The 23602-nt window shown below is 41.8% G+C and overlaps 1 protein-coding gene across 2 annotated transcripts in view; it reads left to right on the forward strand.

Moving 5' to 3' along the window:
* The first annotated feature begins 681 nt into the window (after positions 1-681).
* The window catches only part of LOC139376314 (nuclear receptor coactivator 6-like), a 38208-nt gene continuing 15287 nt past the window's right edge, over positions 682-23602 (forward strand). For both annotated transcript variants that reach the window (XM_071118703.1, XM_071118704.1), the window contains exons 1-9: positions 682-761; positions 6863-6923; positions 8041-8329; positions 8550-8705; positions 8831-8953; positions 9054-9176; positions 9287-9390; positions 9518-10256; positions 22902-23515. In XM_071118703.1, the coding sequence (XP_070974804.1) occupies positions 8089-8329; positions 8550-8705; positions 8831-8953; positions 9054-9176; positions 9287-9390; positions 9518-10256; positions 22902-23515 (2100 nt within the window). In that variant the 5' untranslated portion in view covers positions 682-761; positions 6863-6923; positions 8041-8088. The remainder of the gene's footprint in view (positions 762-6862; positions 6924-8040; positions 8330-8549; positions 8706-8830; positions 8954-9053; positions 9177-9286; positions 9391-9517; positions 10257-22901; positions 23516-23602) is intronic.

The raw sequence follows: 23602 nt of genomic DNA on the forward strand, positions 1-23602 counted from the left end.
TATATATGTGATAGTGGAGTATGGGCCTGAGGGCATACACTTAGTGTGTTGTGAATTCTGTTATTAATGTATTGTAATGTTTTTAAAATTGTATAACTACCTTAATTTGTCTGGACCCCAGGAAGAGTAACTGCTGCCTTGGAAGCAGCTAATTGGGATCCATAATTCATACAAATACAAATCATAATAGCTTGCAAACGGAGTTTGAATAAGACATCCGATTACCACTTTACAGTTAGAACAGTTGGTTTTATTATAGCTAATAAATAACAAAATAATTGATGGATCATAAAACAAATGCATGTTTTTTAAAAATTGTATTAACAAATATCAATAAACAGAAGAGGAATAGTCACATGCAAACAAGCATACATACAAACTATTTACATCGCCAGGATTCCTAAACAAAGTTTTCATTGCCTTTTTGTATTTCATTTTAGTTAGTGTTGCCATATTGTTCAAATTAATTTATAAAGTGAAAAAAGTTAGGTCTCGAATTAGACCATTTGTGAATATGAAAAGTACCTACTATTATTAGCAGTTGAATTAAATATACTACATCTTTATCAATGTCAGAATTTCTGAAATAAATCATATCAAAAACATTAAACTTGCAATGCGTTTGGCATCACACACTCCATCTGATTGGTCGAGTAGGCGGGCCATTGACTCTGTGGCTGTGGTAACTAGAGACGGCTCCCCGGTTCATGTTTTCTAGCAGGCGTTGCATTGTTGTACTTGCTCCCAAATGGATTTTTCTGGTAAGAATTTCGTTGTTTGTTTTGAACATTTGTCTTAAGCAGTTGTATGTAGTTAGCTAACCAGCAACATGACGTTAGCTGGAACGGAGGTCATGAAATAGCTAGCTAGCTACGTTAACGTAGTTAGCTAACCGGTACATAATGAATCAATGTACTAGTAGCTTGCAGCTAGCCAAATCCCAAAAGCGAACTGCTGCTAGCCAGCAGGCCCAGTTAACTGTGCCGTGATCTAGTTTTCTAATTGTATTGCGCCGTGTAATGACAGCTTACCACCAATTGGTGTTTTGGTGATCTCTTAATATTCAACTTCGCTTGCTTGCGCGGTATTATGCAAGCTTGTGAATGTCTTATTCGATAGGCAGCGAAGGCCTCGTTCTCCTTAGCCGATCGAATAAATGATTGAATCGCTTTTGCCAGATACTAGTTGGCTAAATCTTTTGTAGCAGCAGGAATGGTCTAATTAGTTATTGCTAAAGCATGTACCGTAACTATGGTGTTCACTAACGTTAGCCCGTTGGTTTTGGTTTCTCATCAACAGTTAAGCCAGCTAACGCTAGCTACCTGTCATGATGTTCATGACAACAAGCAGCTTGCTATTGAACGCTGGACCTTGTAATAAGCTATAAGTAACCACATTATCATTACTGCTTGAAACAGAGTTACAACGCCCGTGACAACGGCAGTATTCTACATTGAGCTACAATGTTGTTAGACTAAGCTTCGGACACACCGACAGCATCATTGCGCAAAATAGTACACGGCATCATCTGGATATGTATGCAACAAAAGTTCAACATTCACCTTCTGCTGCCCTTTCTGTCAATCCGTTTTCGCATACAGTTTGTATTAACCACACCGAATGCACTGCATGTGCAACGCAATGCTGCAAGGAAAACGCAGCGTTTTCTTGGGTATGAATGTAATGCTGGTGTACCAAAATGCAATGACACTGTCGGTGTGTTGGAAGTGAGCACCGTGGCACCAACGACCTTTTCCCGAACGTCCTACTCCCAGACCATTGTTCTGCTTCGCTATAGCTGTCAATAAGACATGCCCACGTTAACCTTGTAAGGTACCTCGCAGGGTTGCCTCACGTAACTAATTATTAACATGGTTACGACTCCTTTGTGAGTACGCTCACTGTTTGCACGGGTACACACCTTCTGGCGATGGCTGGCGCATACCAATCAAACGGTAAAAATTTCTGGTCATGGTTAACCATATTTGTTTTCAAAAAATGGTGTAAAGACAAAAAAAACGTGTCCCAGTCCTCTTTCAAGATGTGGCCGATTTTAAACATTTTATAATTAAGAAATAACCGAATAACCAAGGATTTGTGGTTTCTCGTTAATTTGATATGCGTCGTAATCTGTTCATTCATAGACATCGAATTGAGCGAATGTTGACCAGGTTCACTGAGTTGCAAATCAAATGGATAGGTCTAGCTCATTGATTTGTAGATCTGAAGCAGTTGCTACCTCAGATTATGAGCCTAGCAAGTGTCACGAATTAGCTATGTAGTACCCACAGAAGGCCACAGGGAGGAGCAAGAGCTAGCTGTTTTTTGCCTTAAAAAACCTGATCCCACGCATAACCTATATTAGCCTCAACCATAGGTTTCACCTATTTTAGCCTTAACCCCTAATTTTATGGTTAGGATTATACAATAGGGATAACCTAGAACATTTATAGAAAATATTTTAGAACTAATGTTATGTTATTAAATACCATTATAGTACTAAATAGCATTTCGATTTTTATAAAAAAATAAAAAACCCTATGTATGCATTTTGCTGTTTTTTTGTTATTAGTTATTTTAGGATATTTATTATTGCAAAGCAGAACACTTGATAAACAAGCCACATTTGTTTTATTTTTTAAATGTGGTTTGAATTGGGTGTGACCTAGTAACCACTATGTGAAAGTCCAGAAATTGGTGTGGGGCAGGGTTGAGACTGATCTCGGGAATTACTAAGAAAAATACCCTTTATTTCTCAGCTGCCTCACCAATGTCTTTATGCGAATTCATAACTTTTAATTTATAAATATTTCCAATAGATGGCAGCATAAGATCACAAAGAATCAGTTATAATTTAGGCTATGAGCAGCAATATGATTGACATAAAATAGCATGCAAGTAAATACTATATGTCCCATGATTTTCTAAAATGGTCACCCATTGCTTTACAGTTAGCTACTTGTGCGAGAAGGCAGAGCGTCTCGAAGCTGGTTGATGAATTTGACAATAAATGTTCTAGAAAAATACATTTCTCGACCAGAGGTGACTGAATTAATGTTCAGGATTATTGCTAATCGTTATTGAAATAGTAATCAAGTATAATTTCAAAACATGAGCATGAAAATAGGTAATAATAAACGTTAATCATCATCATAGTAATTCACAGTAATCTGTTAAAAGGGTGTTTCTGTCCTTCCTCTTGAGTTAGCTGTGTGGAAGGGACAGAAAAAAGTGTTTGAGTTGTTCTGTGAGTGGGGGGGGGGGTGTATTCAGGGAGAACTGGTCATATGAAATCTCATTAGTGGTCTTCTGCTGCCATCTATTGGAATTCAGCAATTGCAAAAAAACATTTTCAAAGAGATTACATCATGCAACCCGAAGCCCCTCCCTTGCACAAGAAGGCTGAGTGGTTGCTGTCGGCAAGAGCTTGAGTTGGCTGCTTGCAAGAGCTGCTCAATGCCTTTTCCTCGCTTTGGCATCAAACTTGGTTGAATAAACCATGAACGCTATCAGCATTGACGTTCATTCACGGACGGTCCAGATTATCAATACATAACATACAGATTAACAATACATACAATTCTGAAAACTTGTTTTATCCATGAACAGTCTTGCATTTTAATTGATAAACTCATCATTACTGCCGGGCTATCCAGGCTGTATCACATCCAGCCGTGATTGGGAGTCCCATAGGGCGGCGCACAATTGGCCCAGCTTCGTCCAGATTTGGCCGTGTTAAGCCATCATTGTAAATAAGAATTTGTTCTTAACTGACTTGCCTAGTTAAATAAAGGTAGCAGTCAATAGCCGATTGGCCCTGGGCATTTGTTTTGCATACTGTTAAGGCAGGGGTTCCCAAACATTTTTTAGTCCCGTACCCCTTCAAACATTCAACCTCCAGCTGCCTACCCCCTCTAGCACCAGGTTCAGCGCACTCTCAAATGTTGTTTTTTTGCCATCATTGTAAGCCTGCCACACACACTATATGATACATTTATTAAACATAATAATGAGTGTGAGGTTTTGTCATAACAAACAAACCAATTCTTCCTTTGGCCGCCTTTCCTTCCAGTTCTCTGCTGCCAATGACTGGAACGAACTACAAAAATCTCTGAAACTGGAAACACTTATCTCCCTCACTAGCTTTAAGCACCAGCTATCAGAGCAGCTCACAGATTACTGCACCTGTACATAGCCCATCTATAATTTAGCCCAAACATCTACCTCTTTCCCTACTGTATTTATTTATTTAATTATTTTGCTCCTATTATCTACTTTGCACATTCTTCCACTGCAAATCAACCATTCCAGTGTTTTACTTGCTATATTGTATTTACTTTGCCACCATGGCCTTTTTTTGCTGCCTTTACCTCCCTTCTCACCTCACTTGCATATAGACTTATTTTTCTACTGTATTATTGACTGTATGTTTGTTTTACTCCATGTGTAACTCTGTGTTGTATGTGTCGCACTGCTTTGCTTTATATTGGCCAGGTCGAAATTGTAAATGAGAACTTGTTCTCAACGTGCCTACCTGGTTAAATAAAGGTGAAATAAAATAAAATAAATAAACAACCCGGCGCGTGGGAAGTGACAAGCTCTAATAGGACCAGGGCAAAAATGAATCATCAATCAATTTGCTCTTTATTTAGCCATCTTACATATAAAACCTCATTTTTTTCATCAAAAATGGTGAATAACTTACCACAGGTTATTGAGAAGGTTGTGCTTGAAAGGATGCACATAACTCTGGTTGTATTGGAGAGAGTCTCTGTCTTAAATCATTTTCCACACACAGCCTATGCCTGGTATTTAGTTTTCATGCTAGTGAGGGACGAGAATCCACTCTCACATAGGTACGTGGTTGGAAGGGATAACAAATCCAGTTGTTTTTGTCATCCGTTTCGGGAAAGTACCTGCGTAATTGCGCACCCAACTCACTCAGGTTCTTTGCTATATCACATTTGACATTGTACGTAAGCTTGAGTTCAAGAGCTCCAACTTCTTAATCATAGCCTCAATTTTGTTTCACACATTGAGTATAGTTGCGGAGAGTCCCTGTAATCCTAAATTCAGATCATTCAGGCGAGAAAAAACATTGCCAGGATAGGCCAGTCGTGTGAGAAACTTGTCATCATGCAAGCGTTCAGACAAGTGAAAATTATGGTCAGTAAAGAAAACTTTAAGCTCATCTCTCAATTTAAAAAAAATAATAATACTTTGCCCCTTGATAACCAGCGCACTTCTGTATGTTGTAAAAGCGTTACATGGTCGCTGCCCATATCATTGCATAGTGCAGAAAATACACGAGAGTTCAGGGGCCTTGCTTTAACAAAGTTAACCATTTTCACTGTAGTGTCCAAAATGTCTTCCAAGCTGTCAGGCATTCCATTGGCAGCAAGAGCCTCTCCGTGGATGCTGCAGTGTACCAAAGTGGTGTCAGGAGCAACTGCTTGCACGCGCATTACCACTCCACTATGTCTCCCTGTCATGGCTTTTGCGCCATCGGTACAGATACCAACATGAGCAGCAGCTACGTTTGGCTACATACGACCGTTAGTAGAATTCCCGTGAGCGAGTAACTTTTAATGTGATTGGATGTTAATTATTTGACTAGGCTACCTGTATTTGATATTGTGTTGTTATTTCGCCGAACACTAGATGGTTGAATTTTTGGGGGGGCAGTGAAACAAGGCTACTCAGGCAAGAAAAAAACTTTACCCAAATGTATAGCCCCGTTGGAAAATATAAATGGACTGTTTGAAAATGTGAAGATAAAATGCAAGACCGAAGATGCACCCCGCATGTCCCTATGGGCTTTAGAGAAGCTTGGCGCTGGCACGTTGCCTTCAGAGGGTCGGGTAGGGTTGCAAAGGATCGGAAACTTTCCAGGTAAATTTTGGAAAATTTTCCATGGGAAGTTAAGCCCCAGAATGTTGGGAATTTTGCTTAAATTCATTAAAAAAAATTAGCTTATACCAGTGAACCTTTTTTTGTGTGGGATACACATAAGGAAATTATTGTGGTATATTTTGGTTAAACTATCCCCTAGTGATACATGATATGACATTTTTGGCCAACACCGCTATCCAATATTTTCCTTGCCATTAAAACCCGAAACCAAAAACCGATATTTACAATTTTAGCGGTCTTTTAAGCATACTAGTACAGTTAAATAGTTAACACACACACATGGACTCAGCGGTCTAAGGCACTGCATCTCAGTGCAAGAGGCGTCACTTCAGTCCCTGGTTCGAATCCAGGCTGTATCACATCTGGCCGTGATTGGTAGTCCCATAGTGCAGCGCACAATTGGCCCAGCATCGTCCGGGCCATCATTGTAAATAAGAATTTGTTCTTAACTGACTTGCCTAGTTAAATATAGGTTACACACACACCACACTGAGTTATTTTGTTGGCATTTATTGATGTCCCCATTACCGGTAAAACATAATCAAAACCTGTTTATTTCACTTACTTGCTGTGCTGTTTCGTTGTTCATTTGTTCAGTCGTTTCATTCTCAACCAGGATTTCTATGGAACGCCGTTTGGGTCTTTGCATGTCAAAAAAAGATACACGTCAAATAACAACACCATTTGACGTGTCAAATAAGCTTGTTGCCCAAACAGGACCTGAATATGACTGCACGTCACATAATAATTTAATGTATTTATACATTTCTTACATAGTTATTACATATTGATTATCACTCATATTTCATGTGTCACACTGATTCATGCTATGATGCTGGTAAATATTAAGTTCTGCCTTTCTGATGTATCAAATACTTATGTCATGCAATAAAATGCAAATTAATTACTTAAAAATCATACAATGTGATTTTCTGGATTTTTGTTTTAGATTCCGTCTCTCACAGTTGAAGTGTACCTATGATAAAAAATTACAGACCTCTACATGCTTTGTAAGTAGGAAAACCTGCAAAATCGGCAGTGTATCAAATACTTGTTCTCCCCAATGTATGTACTGTATTCTATATCATCTACTGCATATTTATGTAATGCATGTATCACTAGCCACTTTAAACTATGCCACTTTGTTTACATACCCTACATTACTCATCTCATATGTATATACTGTACTCGATACTATCTACTGCATCTTGCCTATGCCGTTCTGTACCATCACTCATTCATATATCTTTATGTACATATTCTTTATCCCTTTACACTTGTGTGTATAAGGTAGTAGTTTTGAAATTGTTAGGTTAGATTACTCGTTGGTTATTACTGCATTGTCGGAACTAGAAGCATTTCGCTACACTCGCATTTTAACATCTGCTAACCATGTGTATGTGACAAATACATTTTATTTGATGTGTTACTTTTATTTGGGCTGCAATTTCTGAGGCTGTTAACTCTCTAATGAACTTATCCTCTGCGGCAGAGGAAACTCTGGTTCTTCCTTTCCTGTGGCGGTCCTCATGAGTCAGTTTCATCATAGCACTTGATGGTTTTTGCGACTGCACTTGAAGAAACTTTCAAAGTTGTTGACATTTTCCGTATTGACTGACCTTCATGTCTTAAAGTAATGAAGGACTGTTGTTTCTTTTTGCTTATTTGAGCAGTTCTTGCCATAAAATGGATTTAGCCCTACTTGGTAGAATACCATCTTCTGTCCTTGTCACAACACAACTGAAGGGCACAAATACAATAAGAAGGAAAGCAATTCCACAAAATAACTTTTAAGAAGGCACACCTGTTAATTGTAATGCATTCCAGGGTACAAAGCTGTCATCAAGGCAAAGGGTGGCTACTTTTAAGAATCTCAAATATAACGTACATTTTGATTTGTTTAACATGTCTTCATTATTATTCTACAATGTAGAATAGTAAAGATAAAGAAAAACCTTTGAATGAGTAGGTGTTCTAAAACTGGTGCTGAAGATTGACACTTATGCTCTTTCCATTGAAAAACATGTTTTGCATGACATTTCATGGATTTACATGTAATTGATCACATACAATATTTGTCTCAATTGGGCATATCTTTAGAGGTAAAGTTATCTTTTGGTTCTACAGCATAAACGGTTCCAGCCTTCCCCACGCCAGTCCCACTAAGAGGGGTGGATGGCACATCAACACCCCCCATCAGAGCTTCCCCAGTGGACAGCAGTCCCAGATGGGGACCCTGACTCAGATTCCGACCAGGACTCTGGAGTTGGAGAGGATGCTGGTGTTCACTGGCAGGAGGGAGTTGGAGAGCGGGATTTCAACATCTTTGTTGCCTTTCGGGGAAACATGGATGACGAGGACTTCCAAGAGAAACTTGACAACATACTTAACAGGATGCCTAGTATGCTTGAATTGGGTTAGTAATGGTTGGTGATGTGGTGCACCGTTCTAACTGGCTAAACACTTTCCAACTTTGTATGTATTATGAAAGTAAAATGTTGAAAGTCATGATTTCAAAGCTCTGTATTACTTATATACTGATAAGAACAGTGATATTGAGGTATTGTACTCCTACCACTCCCCCCTCATCACCCAACTCTCATCCTCTTTCTTCATGTCTATCTATCCCTCTCCAGACTCAGAGAGACTGCAGCTCCAGCATGTGGAGCCATGGAACAGTGTGCGAGTCACCTTTAACATTCCTCGGGACGCGGCAGAGCGCCTCAGGCTGCTGGCCCAGAACAACCAGCAGCAGCTCCGAGACCTGGGCATCCTCTCTGTACAGATAGAGGGTATGTACAGTACCAAAATAGCAACAGCCATGGGTATGGTCAGGCCCAAAGTCGATTGTTTATTTTATAGTAAGCATCCTGAAAAGTACTTAGATTGTTGTTGTTAATATTTTTTTTTCGTCCAGGTGAAGGAGCCATAAACGTGGCCATTGGGCAGAATAGAGGTCAGGAGGTCAGGGTAAATGGACCAATCGGTGCGTCCGGTCAGATGAGGATGGATTTGGGATTCCCGGGACAAGCAGGCCCAGGTGATTTGGGGCAGTACAGTGACAAGTTGAACTCTATGCATTGATTGATCGACTTTTAGTTGTTAGAATATAAACCAACTCCCATACCAATCTCTTGTAGGAGGCATGAGAATGAGCAACCCGTCGATGGTACCCCCTTGCCCCAGTATGTCTGGACAGGCCATGGTTCCCGGCAGCAGTGGACAGATGCACCCCAGAGCCGCCAGACCCCCCTCACAGACTGGTGAGGTCATATGCATGCTTAATAAGCAACCAGTTAACTCATTCACACATCCAAAATAAGTGCAACTTGTTCAAAGGTATTGACCATATACGTTTTTACCCTCCCTTCAGATGCGATGGGCTCAATGATGTCCTTGCAGCAGCAGCTTCAGCATCCTCAGGCTGGCCCCTACGGCCAAGGACCCATACCCCCCCAGGCAGCTCACCACATGCAGGTACACAATCACTAATGGAGCTCAACAATAACCATGCATTATAATCACTATCAATACTACCAATTAATGCAAGGATTAAATATATCAGGAGTTGACTGTATTTATAAAGGCTGTATTTTGACCACAGACCATGCAGGTGGGGAGGCAGCTCAACCCGGCTGCCCTCCATCAGCTGCAGCAACAGCAGCAGCAGGCCCAGCAACAAGCTCAGCTCTCCCAGCTTGGTGTCCCCCGTCCCCCCTTCAACCCCTCTGGCCAGATGCCTGTACCCTCCGGCTGGAACCAGCTCCCCTCAGGGGTCCTCCAGCCGCCGCCAGCCCAGGGAGGACCCATGGGCTCAGCCTGGAGGAAGGCCCCTCCCCAAGCTCAAATGACTCAACGTCCCCCCTCCCTGGCTATGGTCCAGACCCCCAGCCACCCTCCACCTCCGTACCCATTTGGTAGCCAGCAGGCTGGCCAGGTGTTTAATGCTATGGTGCAGGGGCAGCTCCAGCAGCAGCCAGGGGCTGGTCAGTTTGCAGCCCCCCAGCCTAAAGGTCCCCAGGGTGGGCCTGGAGGGGTGGCAGGACCCCTTAGACCTCCACCACCTCTGCCTCCTTCAGCAGGGCCTCAGGGAAACCTCACAGCCAAGTCTCCTGGGTCTTCACCTTCCCTCTTCCAGCAGGGTTCTCCAGGGACTCCTCCCATGATGGGGCAGGGTCAGGCCCAGCTGGGACCGAGACCTATGACCCCACAGGGTTTCTCTCAAGGGGTAGGCTCACCGGGCAGGGCGATACTGGGACAGCAGGGTAACCTGCAGCAAGGGTTCATGGTAATGCCCCAAAATGGGCAGGCTGGACCTCCGGTTCATCAAGGAGGAATGGGAGGTAAGAAATTGAACTACTGCTGATGACTACAAATGATGCATTCACTTTCACAGTGTAGGTTTGTTCCATGGTCACAAATAATCTCCTGAAGCATTGCCTTATTAGTTAGAAGTACTTATTAGTTAGTAACACAATTCATGCTGAAATCAAAGTAATATTCAGACAGTTAGTGTATCCAGACTTACTATAATGACCTTTTATGCTGGGCTAATGAAATTCCCAACAGTGGTGTTTGATCATAGGCATGCCCAATCGCCTGCCCATGGGGTTTCCTAACGTCCCAGGGAACCAGAACTTTGTCGAGGGTCAGGTGACTAGCGCCCCAGGAACCCCTGAGGGAGGAGCCAATCCCCAGCTCCAGAGCAGCCAGGTTATGGCACACACAGGTACAAGACAAAGAATAGATCCGTACAGTTAAAATTATACTTTGTTTTTGAAAGAAAAGCAAATTTCTTGTCCATTTTTAAAATAACATCAAATTGATCAGAAATGCAGTGTAGACATTGTTCATTTTGTAAATTACTATTGTAGCTGGAAATGGCAGATTTATTATGGGATATCTACATAGGAATACAGAGGCGCATTATCAGCAACCAACACTCCTGTGTTCCAATGGCACGTTGTGTTAGCTAATCCAAGTTTATCGTTTTAAAAGTCTAATTGATAATTGGAAAACCATTTTGCAATTATGTTAGCACAGCTAAACATTTTTGTTCTCATTAAAGAAGCAAATAAACTGTCCTTCTTTAAACTAGTTGAGTATCTGGAGCATCGGCATTTGTAAATTAGATTACAGGCAAAAAAAAGGCCAGAAACAAAGACCTTCTTATTAAACTCGTCAGTCTATTCTCATTCTGAGAAATTAAGGCTAATCCATGCGAGAAACTGAAGATCTTGTACAACGCTGTGTACTACTCCCTTCACAGAACAGCGCAAACTGGCTTTAACCAGAATAGAAAGAGTGGGAGGCCCCGGTGCACAACTGAGCAAGAGGACATTAGTGTGTAGTTTGAGAAACAAGACCCCTCACAAGTCCTCAACTGACAGTTTCATTAAATGTACCCGCAAAACACCAGTCTCAACGTCAACAGTGAAGAGGTGACTCCAGGATACTGACCTTCTAGGCAGAGTTCCAAAGAAAAAGCCATATCTCATAGTCAGTCTGGCCAATAAAAAGAACAGACACTGGACAGAGGAAGATTGGAAAAAAGTGTTATGGACAGACAAATCTAAGTTTGAGGATCACAAAGAAGAACATTCGTGAGACACAGAAAAAGTTTAATGATGCTGGAGGAGTGCTTGACGCCACCAAGCATGGTGGAGGCAATGTGATGGTCTGGGGAGCTTTGCTGGTGGTAAAGTGGGAGATTTTTACAGGGTAAAGGGATCTTGAAGAAGGAAGGCTATCACTCCATTTTTCAACGCCATGCCCATACCCTGTGGACGGAGCTTAATTGGAGGCAATTTTTTCCTACAACAGGACATTGACCCAAAGCACAGCTCCAAACTATTTTTTATTTATTTATCTGTTATTTTACCAGGTAAGTTAACTGAGAACACGTTCTCATTTGCAGCAACAACCTGAGGAATAGTTACAGGGGAGAGGAGGGGGATGAATGAGCCAATTGTAAACTGGGGATTATTAGGTGACCGTGATGGTTTGAGGGCCAGATTGGGAATTTAGCCAGGACACCGGGGTTAACACCCCTACTCTCACGATAAGTGCCATGGGATCTTTAATGACCTCAGAGAGTCAGGACACCTGTTTAACGTCCCATCCGAAAGACAGCACCCTACACAGGGCAGGGCATTAGGATATTTTTTTAGACCAGAGGAAAGAGTGCCTCCTACTGGCCCTCCAGCAGCATCTGGTCTCCCATCCAGGAACTGACCAGGACCAATTTGATTGATTGATTAACTATTTAGGGAAGAAGCAGTCGGCTGTTATTCTGTCTATAATGGAGTTTCCAGCACAGTGACCGGATCTCAACCCTATTGAACTGTTGTGGGCACTTCTTACGGTCAAGCTGCTCCCATCAGTCCAACTTGTGTGAGGTGCTTCAGGAAGCATGGGGTGACATCTCTTCAGATTACCTCAACAAAATGACAATTAGAATGCCAAAGGTCTGGAAGGCTGTAATTGCTGCAAATGGAGGATTCTTTGACGAAAGCACTTTGAAGGACAATTATTATTTATAACCTTGTCAACATCTTGACTATATTTCCTGTTCATTTTGCAACTAATTTCATGTATGGTTTCTTGGAAAAAAAAGGACATTTCTAAGTGACCACAAACTTTTGAACGGTAGTGAGAGAAAAAGCCCTAGCAGGGTCGTTCAATGTGATTTCAATCACTTTTTGACTGCACACCATTACATTTTTATTTTCATCTAAATTTTAACTTCCAATTGCTACCACAAAGATGGCCTCCGGTCCACACACGGTTGACTGTCTATTCTATTATCTATATTTCTATGATTTAATTTGGAAGATTGACAGTGTAATTTACCGTTTGAAAGTTGAAATGGGCGGGCACAACCCAAACACCTCAGATTATGTAAAATTGGTTATCAGCTACAATGTATACGAAAAAAAAGTTAATAATGACAGATTTTTTATATAATTGATGTTGAAAGTTTTTATATATACAGTTGAAGTCGTAAGTTTACATACCGTAAGGGAACATTTTGATATTTGCCATATGGTTAGTGAGAAAGTCCACATTGCAAATGTACGGTCCCTTACTAGATGTCCGAAAACGTTTGTAAAATTCGCGGACGGCGTCGGGCCGTGCGGCAGGGCCGAATCCTCCAGGAAGTCATCAAACGAACTCTCTCGGACATTCGGTTTCCGTTTTATTAAAATAATCAAATTTTGGTCAATTTTCCACTGTCCCGGTAAATCCCACGAGGGCGAACGGAATCATATTGCAAATGTACAAAACATCACGAATAACGACGTGGCCTTATCTCCTAAACTGAAAATATTTCAAAGCAGAAACTTGGTGTGCATAGGTTTGGCATAATGGGCAGTTGGCCCCAAACAAGATGGCGTCTAGGCCACAACGGTTTTTGAGTTATGGCCATTTTTCTGGGATTAAAGGTCCAAAATGAAAATAAAGAATAATCAAAGTAAAGGAACCTACTGTGTCAATAAAAAAAGAACCAGCCATTTATCTATTGTCATTTAAGAGAAATCGTACCATGTCAAATTGGTGATGATCAAAAATTTTCATTTTTTTAAACAGTTACAGATCCAGTTGCAGCGTGTTCATACGAATATTTTGTGCTCTGCGAGATTTCTGTGATTTTCTGAAATAACACACACTCACTAAACCCTCCATAAATAAGTCCGTTATTAACATAAAGACTTAAAACTCAAAATTCTATAATTGCCTACCCCAAGGAGGATATGTGTTCCCTTTCAGCTTCCTGTGTAAACCGGAAGTGCCTTAAAATGGTGTCATAGGTGCTGTTTCGAAAGGTTAAAAAGGTCAGATCTTTTCAAAACTTCATATGTGTGATTAGGCAACCCTCATGAACTGTAAGTCAGTCATTTCTCCCAACAGGTGTCAAAGAAAAGCTCTCTCACGCACACACACAAACAGCAAGGATGGAGTGACAAAGTGCGGTGCTTAAAGACGCACAGAGCCTGCAATGGCATTTCCATATTCTCTAGGCCGTGCCGAGTTCAACAAGATGCCCCGCTTGACCGTAGCTCGCTCTGAGTGCAGCGACCGTGAAAAAAGTAGGCCCAAAATGAAGCCTGGCCCTAAATGTCACTTGCTTTTGGGTGACAGTGAAAGAACCGTTAGGGTGAGAAGCACAATTCGACCTCATGTACGTTCCCGAGGTCCTCCCGATCTGTGCAAGCCTAACCTTGACCGTGTGGCATTAACCCTTAACAGTTAATCAGGGTTTTTTGATCTCACAGATTACAATGACATCTCTCCCCATAGGAATACATTGCCTGCTCCTCTAAAGTCAACCTGAAGCCTATGTGGGTTATGAATGCCTTATGAACCTGTCTTCAATGACAGTCCATCAGGACACTATGAGGTCTACCTGTGTTGATTCTAAGCTTCCTGAAGCAACCGGAAGAAGTTAAAATCACCCTAAAAGTGTTTTTCCATACCCAACCAGCAGTTTGTGATAAATAGTGCATTCAACCCTGTGTAAATCGGTCAGTTCTTAACGTAAACACTTAACTCAGGATTCTGTAAAAGCATACCCCAATCAGGATATGTGTTTAATTATATAGCTTCCTGTGCCAACCGGAAGTTCCTTAAATTATGTCATAGGGGCTGTTTCAAAGGGTTAAAAAGGTCAGATCTTTTCAAAACTTCATATGTGTGTTTAGACAACCCCCATGAACTGTAAATCAGTCATTTCTCCCATAACATTTCAAAGAAAAACTAAATCACACACACACACAGCTTAGAAGGAGGGACACATTGGGTTGCGACATATACTGCCTGCATTTGTTAACCTTGTTCGAACTATTAAAGAACCGTCAGACCTAGAGTTCTGAAACTTTAGAAACCTGTTCTAGACCTCAGGTCGATAGTGCGTGGTGAGTTACGTGGCTCTAGAAGGTTCTCGGACTGAGAAACAGCCTCGTACATTTGCAATAACTTCAATTCATTTTTGCATCACGAAAATGACGACATTTAGAAATGTCCCAGAGTCGCAAGACTAGGTGCATTGCAACCGCCTCGGCCCATATAGATGGACCCCAACGTTTCTGTCCGATAGCTCATTCAAGGACCCCGTAGCAAGGCATGGAAAAAAGTGGATCTATTAGGGTCTTGCTCGGGCACCAAATGACCTATCGAGCTGAAACGTGGGATTCGGGGTCGTCTCACATAGGCCTACACATAATGTCAGAACTGGACCCGCAGCTAGAACGTAACTACGTGTTTTATGTTCTTATTATGGTTTGAACAGAAGGTGCTGTGAATTTTGGGCCAGCTCTGAAGTATGTGATAGTTGGCTTCTAAATGAGTTGGAAAAAGTGGGTGTGGTGTCAGTTTGTATCAGTTTGGTGTCAGAATGATGGACAGTGACTTTTGTCAATTTGCAATATGTTTCAACAGTGAGGGACCATCACCAAAGTGACATTCTGAAATCAACCCCAACGAGTGATCGAGAGGAACCAGAATCACTGCCCAGCCATCCCAAGTTCATCTGGCCAGTCAATTTTGCCTTCCTGCAGGATTTTTGAGCATGCCAAATTCGTGATGGTAAATGCCCATTGAACCATTATGCAAATGCACAGTGCATTTGCAACCGTGAAGAAACATCACCAAATGGACATGATGAAACAACACAACGAGCGATGGAGAAGAACCACTATCACTGCCCGGCCATCCTGTGTTCATCAGGCCAGACAATTTTGCAATTCTGCAGGAGTTTTGAGCATGCCAAATTCGAGAATGGTAAATGCCCATTGAAACATATTGCAAATGCACGTGCATTTGCAACAGTGAAGAAACATCACCAAATGGACATGATGAAACAACACAACGAGCGATGGAGAAGAACCACTATCACTGCCCGGCCATCCTGTGTTCATCAGGCCAGACAATTTTGCATTTCTGCAGGAGTTTTGAGCATGTCAAATTCGTGATGGTACATGACAAATGGACATAACATCCTGATTTGTCATTTTCAAATCTTTCATATTGCATTGGGACATTTCTTATGGCATTTGGCCCAAAAAAAGTGACTTTTGACTTCCTATGAAATTATATTGCAAATGGACAAACATATGCCTTGTGCACAAGTGATATATATATATATATATATATATATATATATATATATATATATATATATATATATATATATATATATATATATATATATAAAACATTTTTTTTTTTTTTTTTTTTTTAAATGATGATAATAAAATATGACTAAAGTATGTTGATACAGCTCTTATACATGTGTAATTGACACAAAATTCGAAAGAATTTCGAAAAACGGTCCAGAAAGCACTTTTTTAAGGGGGTGATAAGTTTTTCAAAATTTTACTTTTGGATGTTGACTTGTATTATGAAAATCCACGGTGGAGTGCACTCGCCATCTGTTGGATTTTTAAAGTGTTACACTTGGCATTTGCAATCAACTTTGAATGAAACAACGCCGAATTGAGTGGTATTGGACACCGTGTATATGGTTTGTCCAGTGCCAGTGACTTCCCATAGATTTTTTGTACATTTCAGGGGGGGGTGTTCCCTTACATATACTTAGGGTCATGCGCTTAGGTTGGAGTCATTAAAACGACCTTTTCAACCACTCCACACATTTCTTGTTAACAAACTATAGTTTTTGGCAAGTCGGTTAGGACATCTACTTTGTGCATGACACAAGTCATTTTTCCAACAATTGTTTACATACAGTGAATTATAAGTGAAATAATCTGTATCTCAATTCCAGTGGGACAGAAATTTGTGAAATGCTATGGTGCAGGGAATTTTTACAAGGATTAAATGTCAGGAATTGTGAAACTGAGTTTAAATGTATTTGGCTAAGGTATGTAAACTTCCGACTTCAACTATATACAGTGGGGCAAAAAAGTATTTAGTCAGCCACCAATTGTGCAAGTTCTCCCACTTAAAAAAATGAGAGAGGCCTGTAATTTTCATCATAGGTGCACTTCAACTATGACAGACAAAAGGAGAAAAAAAAATCCGGAAAATCACATTGTAGGATTTTTAATGAATTTATTTGCAAATTATGGTGGAAAATAAGTATTTGGTCACCTGCAAACAAGCAAGATTTCTGGCTCTCACAGACCTGTAACTTCTTCTTTAAGAGTCTCCTCTGTCCTCCACTCGTTACCTGTATTAATGGCACCTGTTTGAACTTGTTATCAGTATAAAAGACACATGTCCACAACCTCAAACAGCCACACTCCAAACTCCACTATGGCCAAGACCAAAGAGCTGTCAAAGGACACCAGAAACAAAATTGTAGACCTGCACCAGGCTGGGAAGACTGAATCTGCAATAGGTAAGCAGCTTGGTTTGAATAAATCAACTGTGGGAGCAATTATTTGGAGATGGAAGACATACAAGACCACTGATAATCCCCCTAGATCTGGGCCTCCACGCAAGATCTCACCCCGTGGGGTCAAAATGATCACAAGAACGGTGAGCAAAAATCCCAGAACCACAAGGGGGACCGAGTGAATGACCTGCAGAGAGCTGGGACAAAAGTAACAAAGCCTACCATCAGCAAGGGCATTGAAGATGAAACGTGGTTGGGTCTTTCAGCATGACAATGATCCCAAACACACCGCCCGGGCAACGAAGGAGTGGCTTCGTCAGAAGCATTTCAAGGGCCTGGAGTGGCCTAGCCAGTCTCCAGATCTCAACCCCATAGAAAATCTTTGGAGGGAGTTGAAAGTCCGTGTTGCCCAGCAACAGCCCCAAAACATCACTGCTCTAGAGGAGATCTGCATGGAGGAATGGGCCAAAATACCAGCAACAGTGTGTGAAGACTTACAGAAAACGTTTGACCTCTGTCATTGCCAACAAAGGGTATATAACAAAGTATTGAGATGAACTTTTGTTATTGACCAAAAACTTATTTTCCACCATAATTTGCAAATAAATTCATAAAAAATCCTACAATGTGATTTTCTGGATTTTTTTTCTTCTAATTTTGTCTGTCATAGTTGAAGTGTACCTATGATGAACATTGCAGGCCTCTCTCATCTTGTTAAGTAGGAGAGCTTGCACAATTGGTGGCTGACTAAATACTTTTTTGCCCCACTGTGTGTGTGTGTGTGTGTGTGTGTGTATATATATATATATATATATATATATATATATATATATATATATATATATATATATATATATATTGCTCAAAAAAATAAAGGGAACACTTAAACAACACAATGTAACTCTAAGTCAATCACACTTCTGTGAAATCAAACTGTCCACTTAGAAAGCAACACTGATTGACAATAAATTTCACATGCTGTTGTGCAAATGGAATAGACAACATGTGGAAATTATAGGCAATTAGCAAGACACCCCCAATAAAGGAGTGGTTCTGCAGGTGGGGACCACAGACAACTTCTCAGTTCCTATGCTTCCTGGCTGATGTTTTGGTCACTTTTGAATGCTGGCGGTGCTTTCACTCTCGTGGTAGCATGAGACGGAGTCTACAACTCACACAAGTTGCTCAGGTAGTGCAGCTCATCCAGGATGGCACATCAATGCGAGCTGTGGCAAGAAGGTTTGCTGTGTCTGTCAGCGTAGTGTCCAGAGCATGGAGGCGCTACCAGGAGACAGGCCAGTACATCAGGAGACGTGGAGGAGGCCGTAGGAGGGCAACAACCCAGCAGCAGGACCGCTACCTCCGCCTTTGTGCAAGGAGGACAACTGCCAGAGCCCTGCAAAATTACCTCCAGCAGGCCACAAATGTGCATGTGTCTGCTCAAACGGTCAGAAACAGACTCCATGAGGGTGGTATGCGGGCCCGATGTCCACAGGTGGGGTTTTTGCTTACAGCCCAACACCGTGCAGGACGTTTGGCATTTGCCAGAGAACACCAAGATTGGCAAATTCGCCACTGGCGCCCTGTGCTCTTCACATATGTTTTCAGTGTGAACCTGCTTTCATGTGACAGATGTTATAGTCTGGAGACGCTGTGGAGAACGTTCTGCTGCCTGCAACATCCTCCAGCAGGACCGGTTTGGCGGTGGGTCAGTCATGGTGTGGGGGGGCCGCACAGCCCTCCATGTGCTCGCCAGAGGTAGCCTGACTCCTATTAGGTACCGAGATGAGATCCTCAGACCCCTTGTGAGACCATATGCTGGTGCGGTTGGCCCTGGGTTCCTCCTAATGCAAGACAATGCTAGACCTCATGTGGCTGGAGTGTGTCAGCAGTTCCTGCAAGAGGAAGGCATTGATGCTATGGACTGGCCCGCCCGTTCCCCAGACCTGAATCCAATTGAGCACATCTGGGACATCATGTCTCGCTCCATCCACCAACGCCACTTTGCGCCACAGACTGTCCAGGAGTTGGCGGATGCTTTAGTCCAGGTCTGGGAGGAGATCCCTCAGGAGACCATCCGCCACCTCATCAGGAGCATGCCTAGGCGTTGTAGGGAGGTCATACAGGCACGTGGAGGCCACACACACTACTGAGCCTCATTTAGACTTGTTTTAAGGACAATACATCAAAGTTGGATCAGCCTGTAGTGTGGTTTTCCACTTTAATTTTGAGTGTGACTCCAAATCCAGACCTCCATGGGTTGATAAATTGGATTTCCATTGATAATTTTTGTGTGATTTTGTTGTCAGCACATTCAACTATGTAAAGAAAAAAGTATTTAATAAGAATATTTCATTCATTCAGATCTAGGATGTGTTATTTTAGTGTTCCCTTTATTTTTTTGAGCAGTGTATTATACACAGTTCAAGTTGGAAGTTTACATACACCTTAGCCAAATACATTTCAACTCAGTTTTTCACAAATCCTGACATTTTATCCTAGTAATAATTCCCTGTTTTCGGTCAGTTAGGATCGCCACTTTATTTTAAGAATGTGAAATGTCAGAATAATAGTGTGATTTATTTCAGCTTGTATTTCTTTCATCACATTCCCAGTGGGTCTGAAGTTTACATACACTCAATTAGTATTTGGGTGCATTGCCTTTTAAATTGTTTAACTTGGGTCAAACGTTTCAGGTAGCCTTCCACAATCTTCCCACAATAAGTTGGGTGAATTTTGGCCCATTCCTCCCGACAGGGCTCTGGTAACTGAGTCAGGTGTGTAGGCCTCCTTGCTCGCACACACTTTTTCAGTTCTGCTCACAAATTTTCTATAGGATTGAGGTCAGGGCTTTGTGATGGCCACTCCAATACCTTGACATGGTTGTCCTTAAGCCATTTTGCCACAACTTTGGAAGTATGCTTGGGGTCATTGTCCATTTTGAAGAACCATTTGGCCAAACAGTTCTATTTTGGTTCATCAGACCTGCGGACATTTCTCCAAAAAGTACGATCTTTGTCCCCATGTGCAGTTGCAAACTGTAGTCTGGCTTTTTTATGGCGGTTTTGGAGTAGTGTCTTCTTCCTTGCTGAGCGGCCTTTCGGGTTATGTCGATATAGGACTCGTTTTACTGTGGATATAGATACATTTGTTCCTGTTTCCTCCAGCATCTTCACAAGGTCCTTTGCTGCTGTTCTGGGATTGATTTGCACTTTTCGCACCACAGTACGTTCATCTCTAGGAGACAGAACACATCTCCTTCCTGTGCGGTATGACGGCTGTGTTGTCCCATGGTGTTTATACTTGCGTACTATTGTTTGTACAGATGAACGTGATACCTTCAGGCGTTTGGAAATTGCTCCCAAGGATGAACCAGACCGGGTCTACAACTATGTAAAGAAAGGTCTACAATTTTTCTGAGGTCTTGGCTGATTTCTTTTGATTTTCCCATGATGTCAAGCAAAGAGGCACTGAGTTTGAAGGTAGGCCTTGAAATACATCCACAGGTACACATCCAACTGACTCAAATGATTTCAATTAGCTTATCAGAAGTATTTAAAGCCATGACATCATTTTCTGGACTATTACAAGCTGTTTAAGTTCTCTTGGATATGTGGGACGGTAGCGTCCCACCTTGCCAACAGCCAGTGAAATTGAAGGACGCCAAATCATAACAGAAATCCCATAATTAAAATTCCTCAAACATACAAGTTATATACACCATTTTAAAGATAAACTTCTTGCAAATCCAGCCACAGTGTCCGATTTCAAATAGGCTTTACGGCGAAAGCACACCAAACGATTATGTTAGGTCAGCACCTAGTCACAGAAAACCATACAGCCATTTTCCAGCCAAGGAGAGGGCTCACAAAAGACAGAAATAGCGTTAAAATTGATCACTAACCTTTGATGATCTTCACCGGATGGCACTCACAGGACTTCATGTTACACAATAAATGTGTGTTTGGTTCGATAAAGTTAATCTTTATGTCCAAAAACCTAATTTGAAATTGGTGTGTTATGTTTAGAAATGCATTGTCTCAAACAAACATCCGGTGAAAGTGCAGAGAACCACATCAAATTACAGAAATACTCATAATAAACATTGATGAATGACAAGTGTTATGCATGAAATTATAGATAAACTTCTCCTTAATTCAACCGCTGTGTCAGATTTCAAAAAGGCTTTATTGCGAAAGGATACCTTGCGATTTATGTTAGGTCAGCACCTAGCCACAGAAAAAACATACAGCCATTTTCCAAAGAAGGAGAGGTGTCAGAAATAGCGTTATAAATATTCACTTACCTTTGATGATCTTGATCGGAATGCACTCCCAGGAATCCCAGTTCCACCATAAATGTTTGTTTTGTTCTATAAAGTCCATTTATGTCCAAATACATCCTTTTTGTTTGCGCGTTTAGCCCAGTAATCCAAATGTTCAATACGCGATCACTTAGTTCTGACGAAAAGTTTAAAAAGTTATATTACAGTTCGTAGAAACATGTCAAACGATGTATAGAATCGATCTTTAGGATGTTTTATCATAAATCTTCAATAATGTTTCAACCGAACAATTAAAAGGAACGCAGCTACCTCTCACGGGCGCGCGCATGATTTAGCTCATGGCATTCTGCCAGACACCTGACTCAAACAGCTTTCATTCGCTCCCCCTCACAGTAGAAGCCTGAAACAAGGTTCTAAAGACTGTTGGCATCTAGTGGAAGCCTTGGGAAGTGCAATATGACCCCATAGACACTGTATATTCGATTGGCAATGACTGAAACTACAAACCTCAGATATCCCACTTCCTGGTTGGATTTTTTTCTCAGGGTTTTGCCTGCCATAAGAGTTCTGTTATACTCACAGACATCATTCAAACAGTTTTAGAAACTTCAGTGTGTTTCCTAACCAAATCTACTAATATGCATATTATAGCTTTTGAGCCTGAGTAGCAGGCAGTTTACTCTGAGCACCTTATTATCCAAGCTACTCAATACTGCCCCCCAGTCCCAAAGAAGTTAAAGGCACAGTCAACTTAGTGTATGTAATCTTCTGACCCACTGGAATTGTGATACAGTGAATTAATCTCTCTGTAAACAATTGTTGGAAAAATTACTTGTTTCGTTCACAAAGTAGATGTCCTAACCGACTTGCCAAAACTATAGTTTGTTAACAAGAAATGTGTGGAGTGGTAGAAAAACAAGTATTAATGACTCCAACCTAAGTGTATGTAAACTTCTGACTTCAGCTGTGTGTGTATATATATTATTTTTTTCTTCAGGAAATTAACGCTAGTTTGACAACCCTCTTTGTAAGCTTTTAAATTATGTCAAACTCAATCGTTGTATCTTTTCCAGTGCTGAAGACATGGATGTCTCATATACCATGAGTGGGGTATGCAAAAAGGTTCAACTTTGGGCACCTCTATCTCTTGAATGTTTTGGCATTCAGGTCCAAAAAGTTACTTTCTGACCACTGGGCGAGTATGTATGGAGAGTTTAGTTAAAATCAAAAGAGGTGTTGTCAAAAAGTGATTCAAATCAAGTGGACTAACCCAGCAGACAATACAGTGATATGATTTAATCTGTATCAGGCCAACTTCAGTGTCATTCTCTTATGATCTGATTTCAGGAGCCCAGTCGTCAGCCTCCACCCCCAACAACATGCAAGGTCCGTGCCACTCCCAGCCCAATGTCATGGGCCTCCACGGTGGCATGGCCGGCCAGCCCCCAGGCACCACCTCAGGCCCCAGTATGGGCCAGCCCAGCCTCCAGAATCAGATGATGGGCCTCCAGGGCCAGCCTGTGTCCTCGTCCCCCAGCCAGATGGTCCAGGGTGGGGGTCCAGGGCAAACGGTCCTCTCCAGACCCCTCAACCCAGGGCAGAGAGGAGGCATGACCCCACCCAAGCAGCTGGTGCCCCAGCAGGGCCAGGGGATGATGCACAGCCAGGTGGTTAGAGGGCAGGGGCACCAGGCGATGCTCCTACAACAGCAGCATCAGCAGCAACAACAGCAAAACTCCATGATGGAACAGATGCAAGGAAACAAACATGCGTTTGGGGTGAAAGGTCAAGCTGGGGTCATGCGGGGTCCGTCTCCTAACGGACCCGGTAACATGTCTCAGTTCCAGCAAGCTCAGGTGGGCCAACAACAGCAGCAGCAGCAAATGGCTCAGCTCCAACAACAGCAGCAGCAACACCAGCTACAACAACATCAACAGATGACCCAGCAGCAGCCCCAACAGGTATTCCATTTCTTTAAAAAAAAAAATTGTTATTTGCATTGTGGCAATAGGTGGAAAACCAAATTTCCCTGTGTAGGGAAATATTAT

This window comes from Oncorhynchus clarkii, chromosome 20 (assembly GCF_045791955.1).
Source record: "Oncorhynchus clarkii lewisi isolate Uvic-CL-2024 chromosome 20, UVic_Ocla_1.0, whole genome shotgun sequence".
In the NCBI taxonomy this organism is placed as follows: Eukaryota; Metazoa; Chordata; class Actinopteri; order Salmoniformes; family Salmonidae; genus Oncorhynchus; species Oncorhynchus clarkii.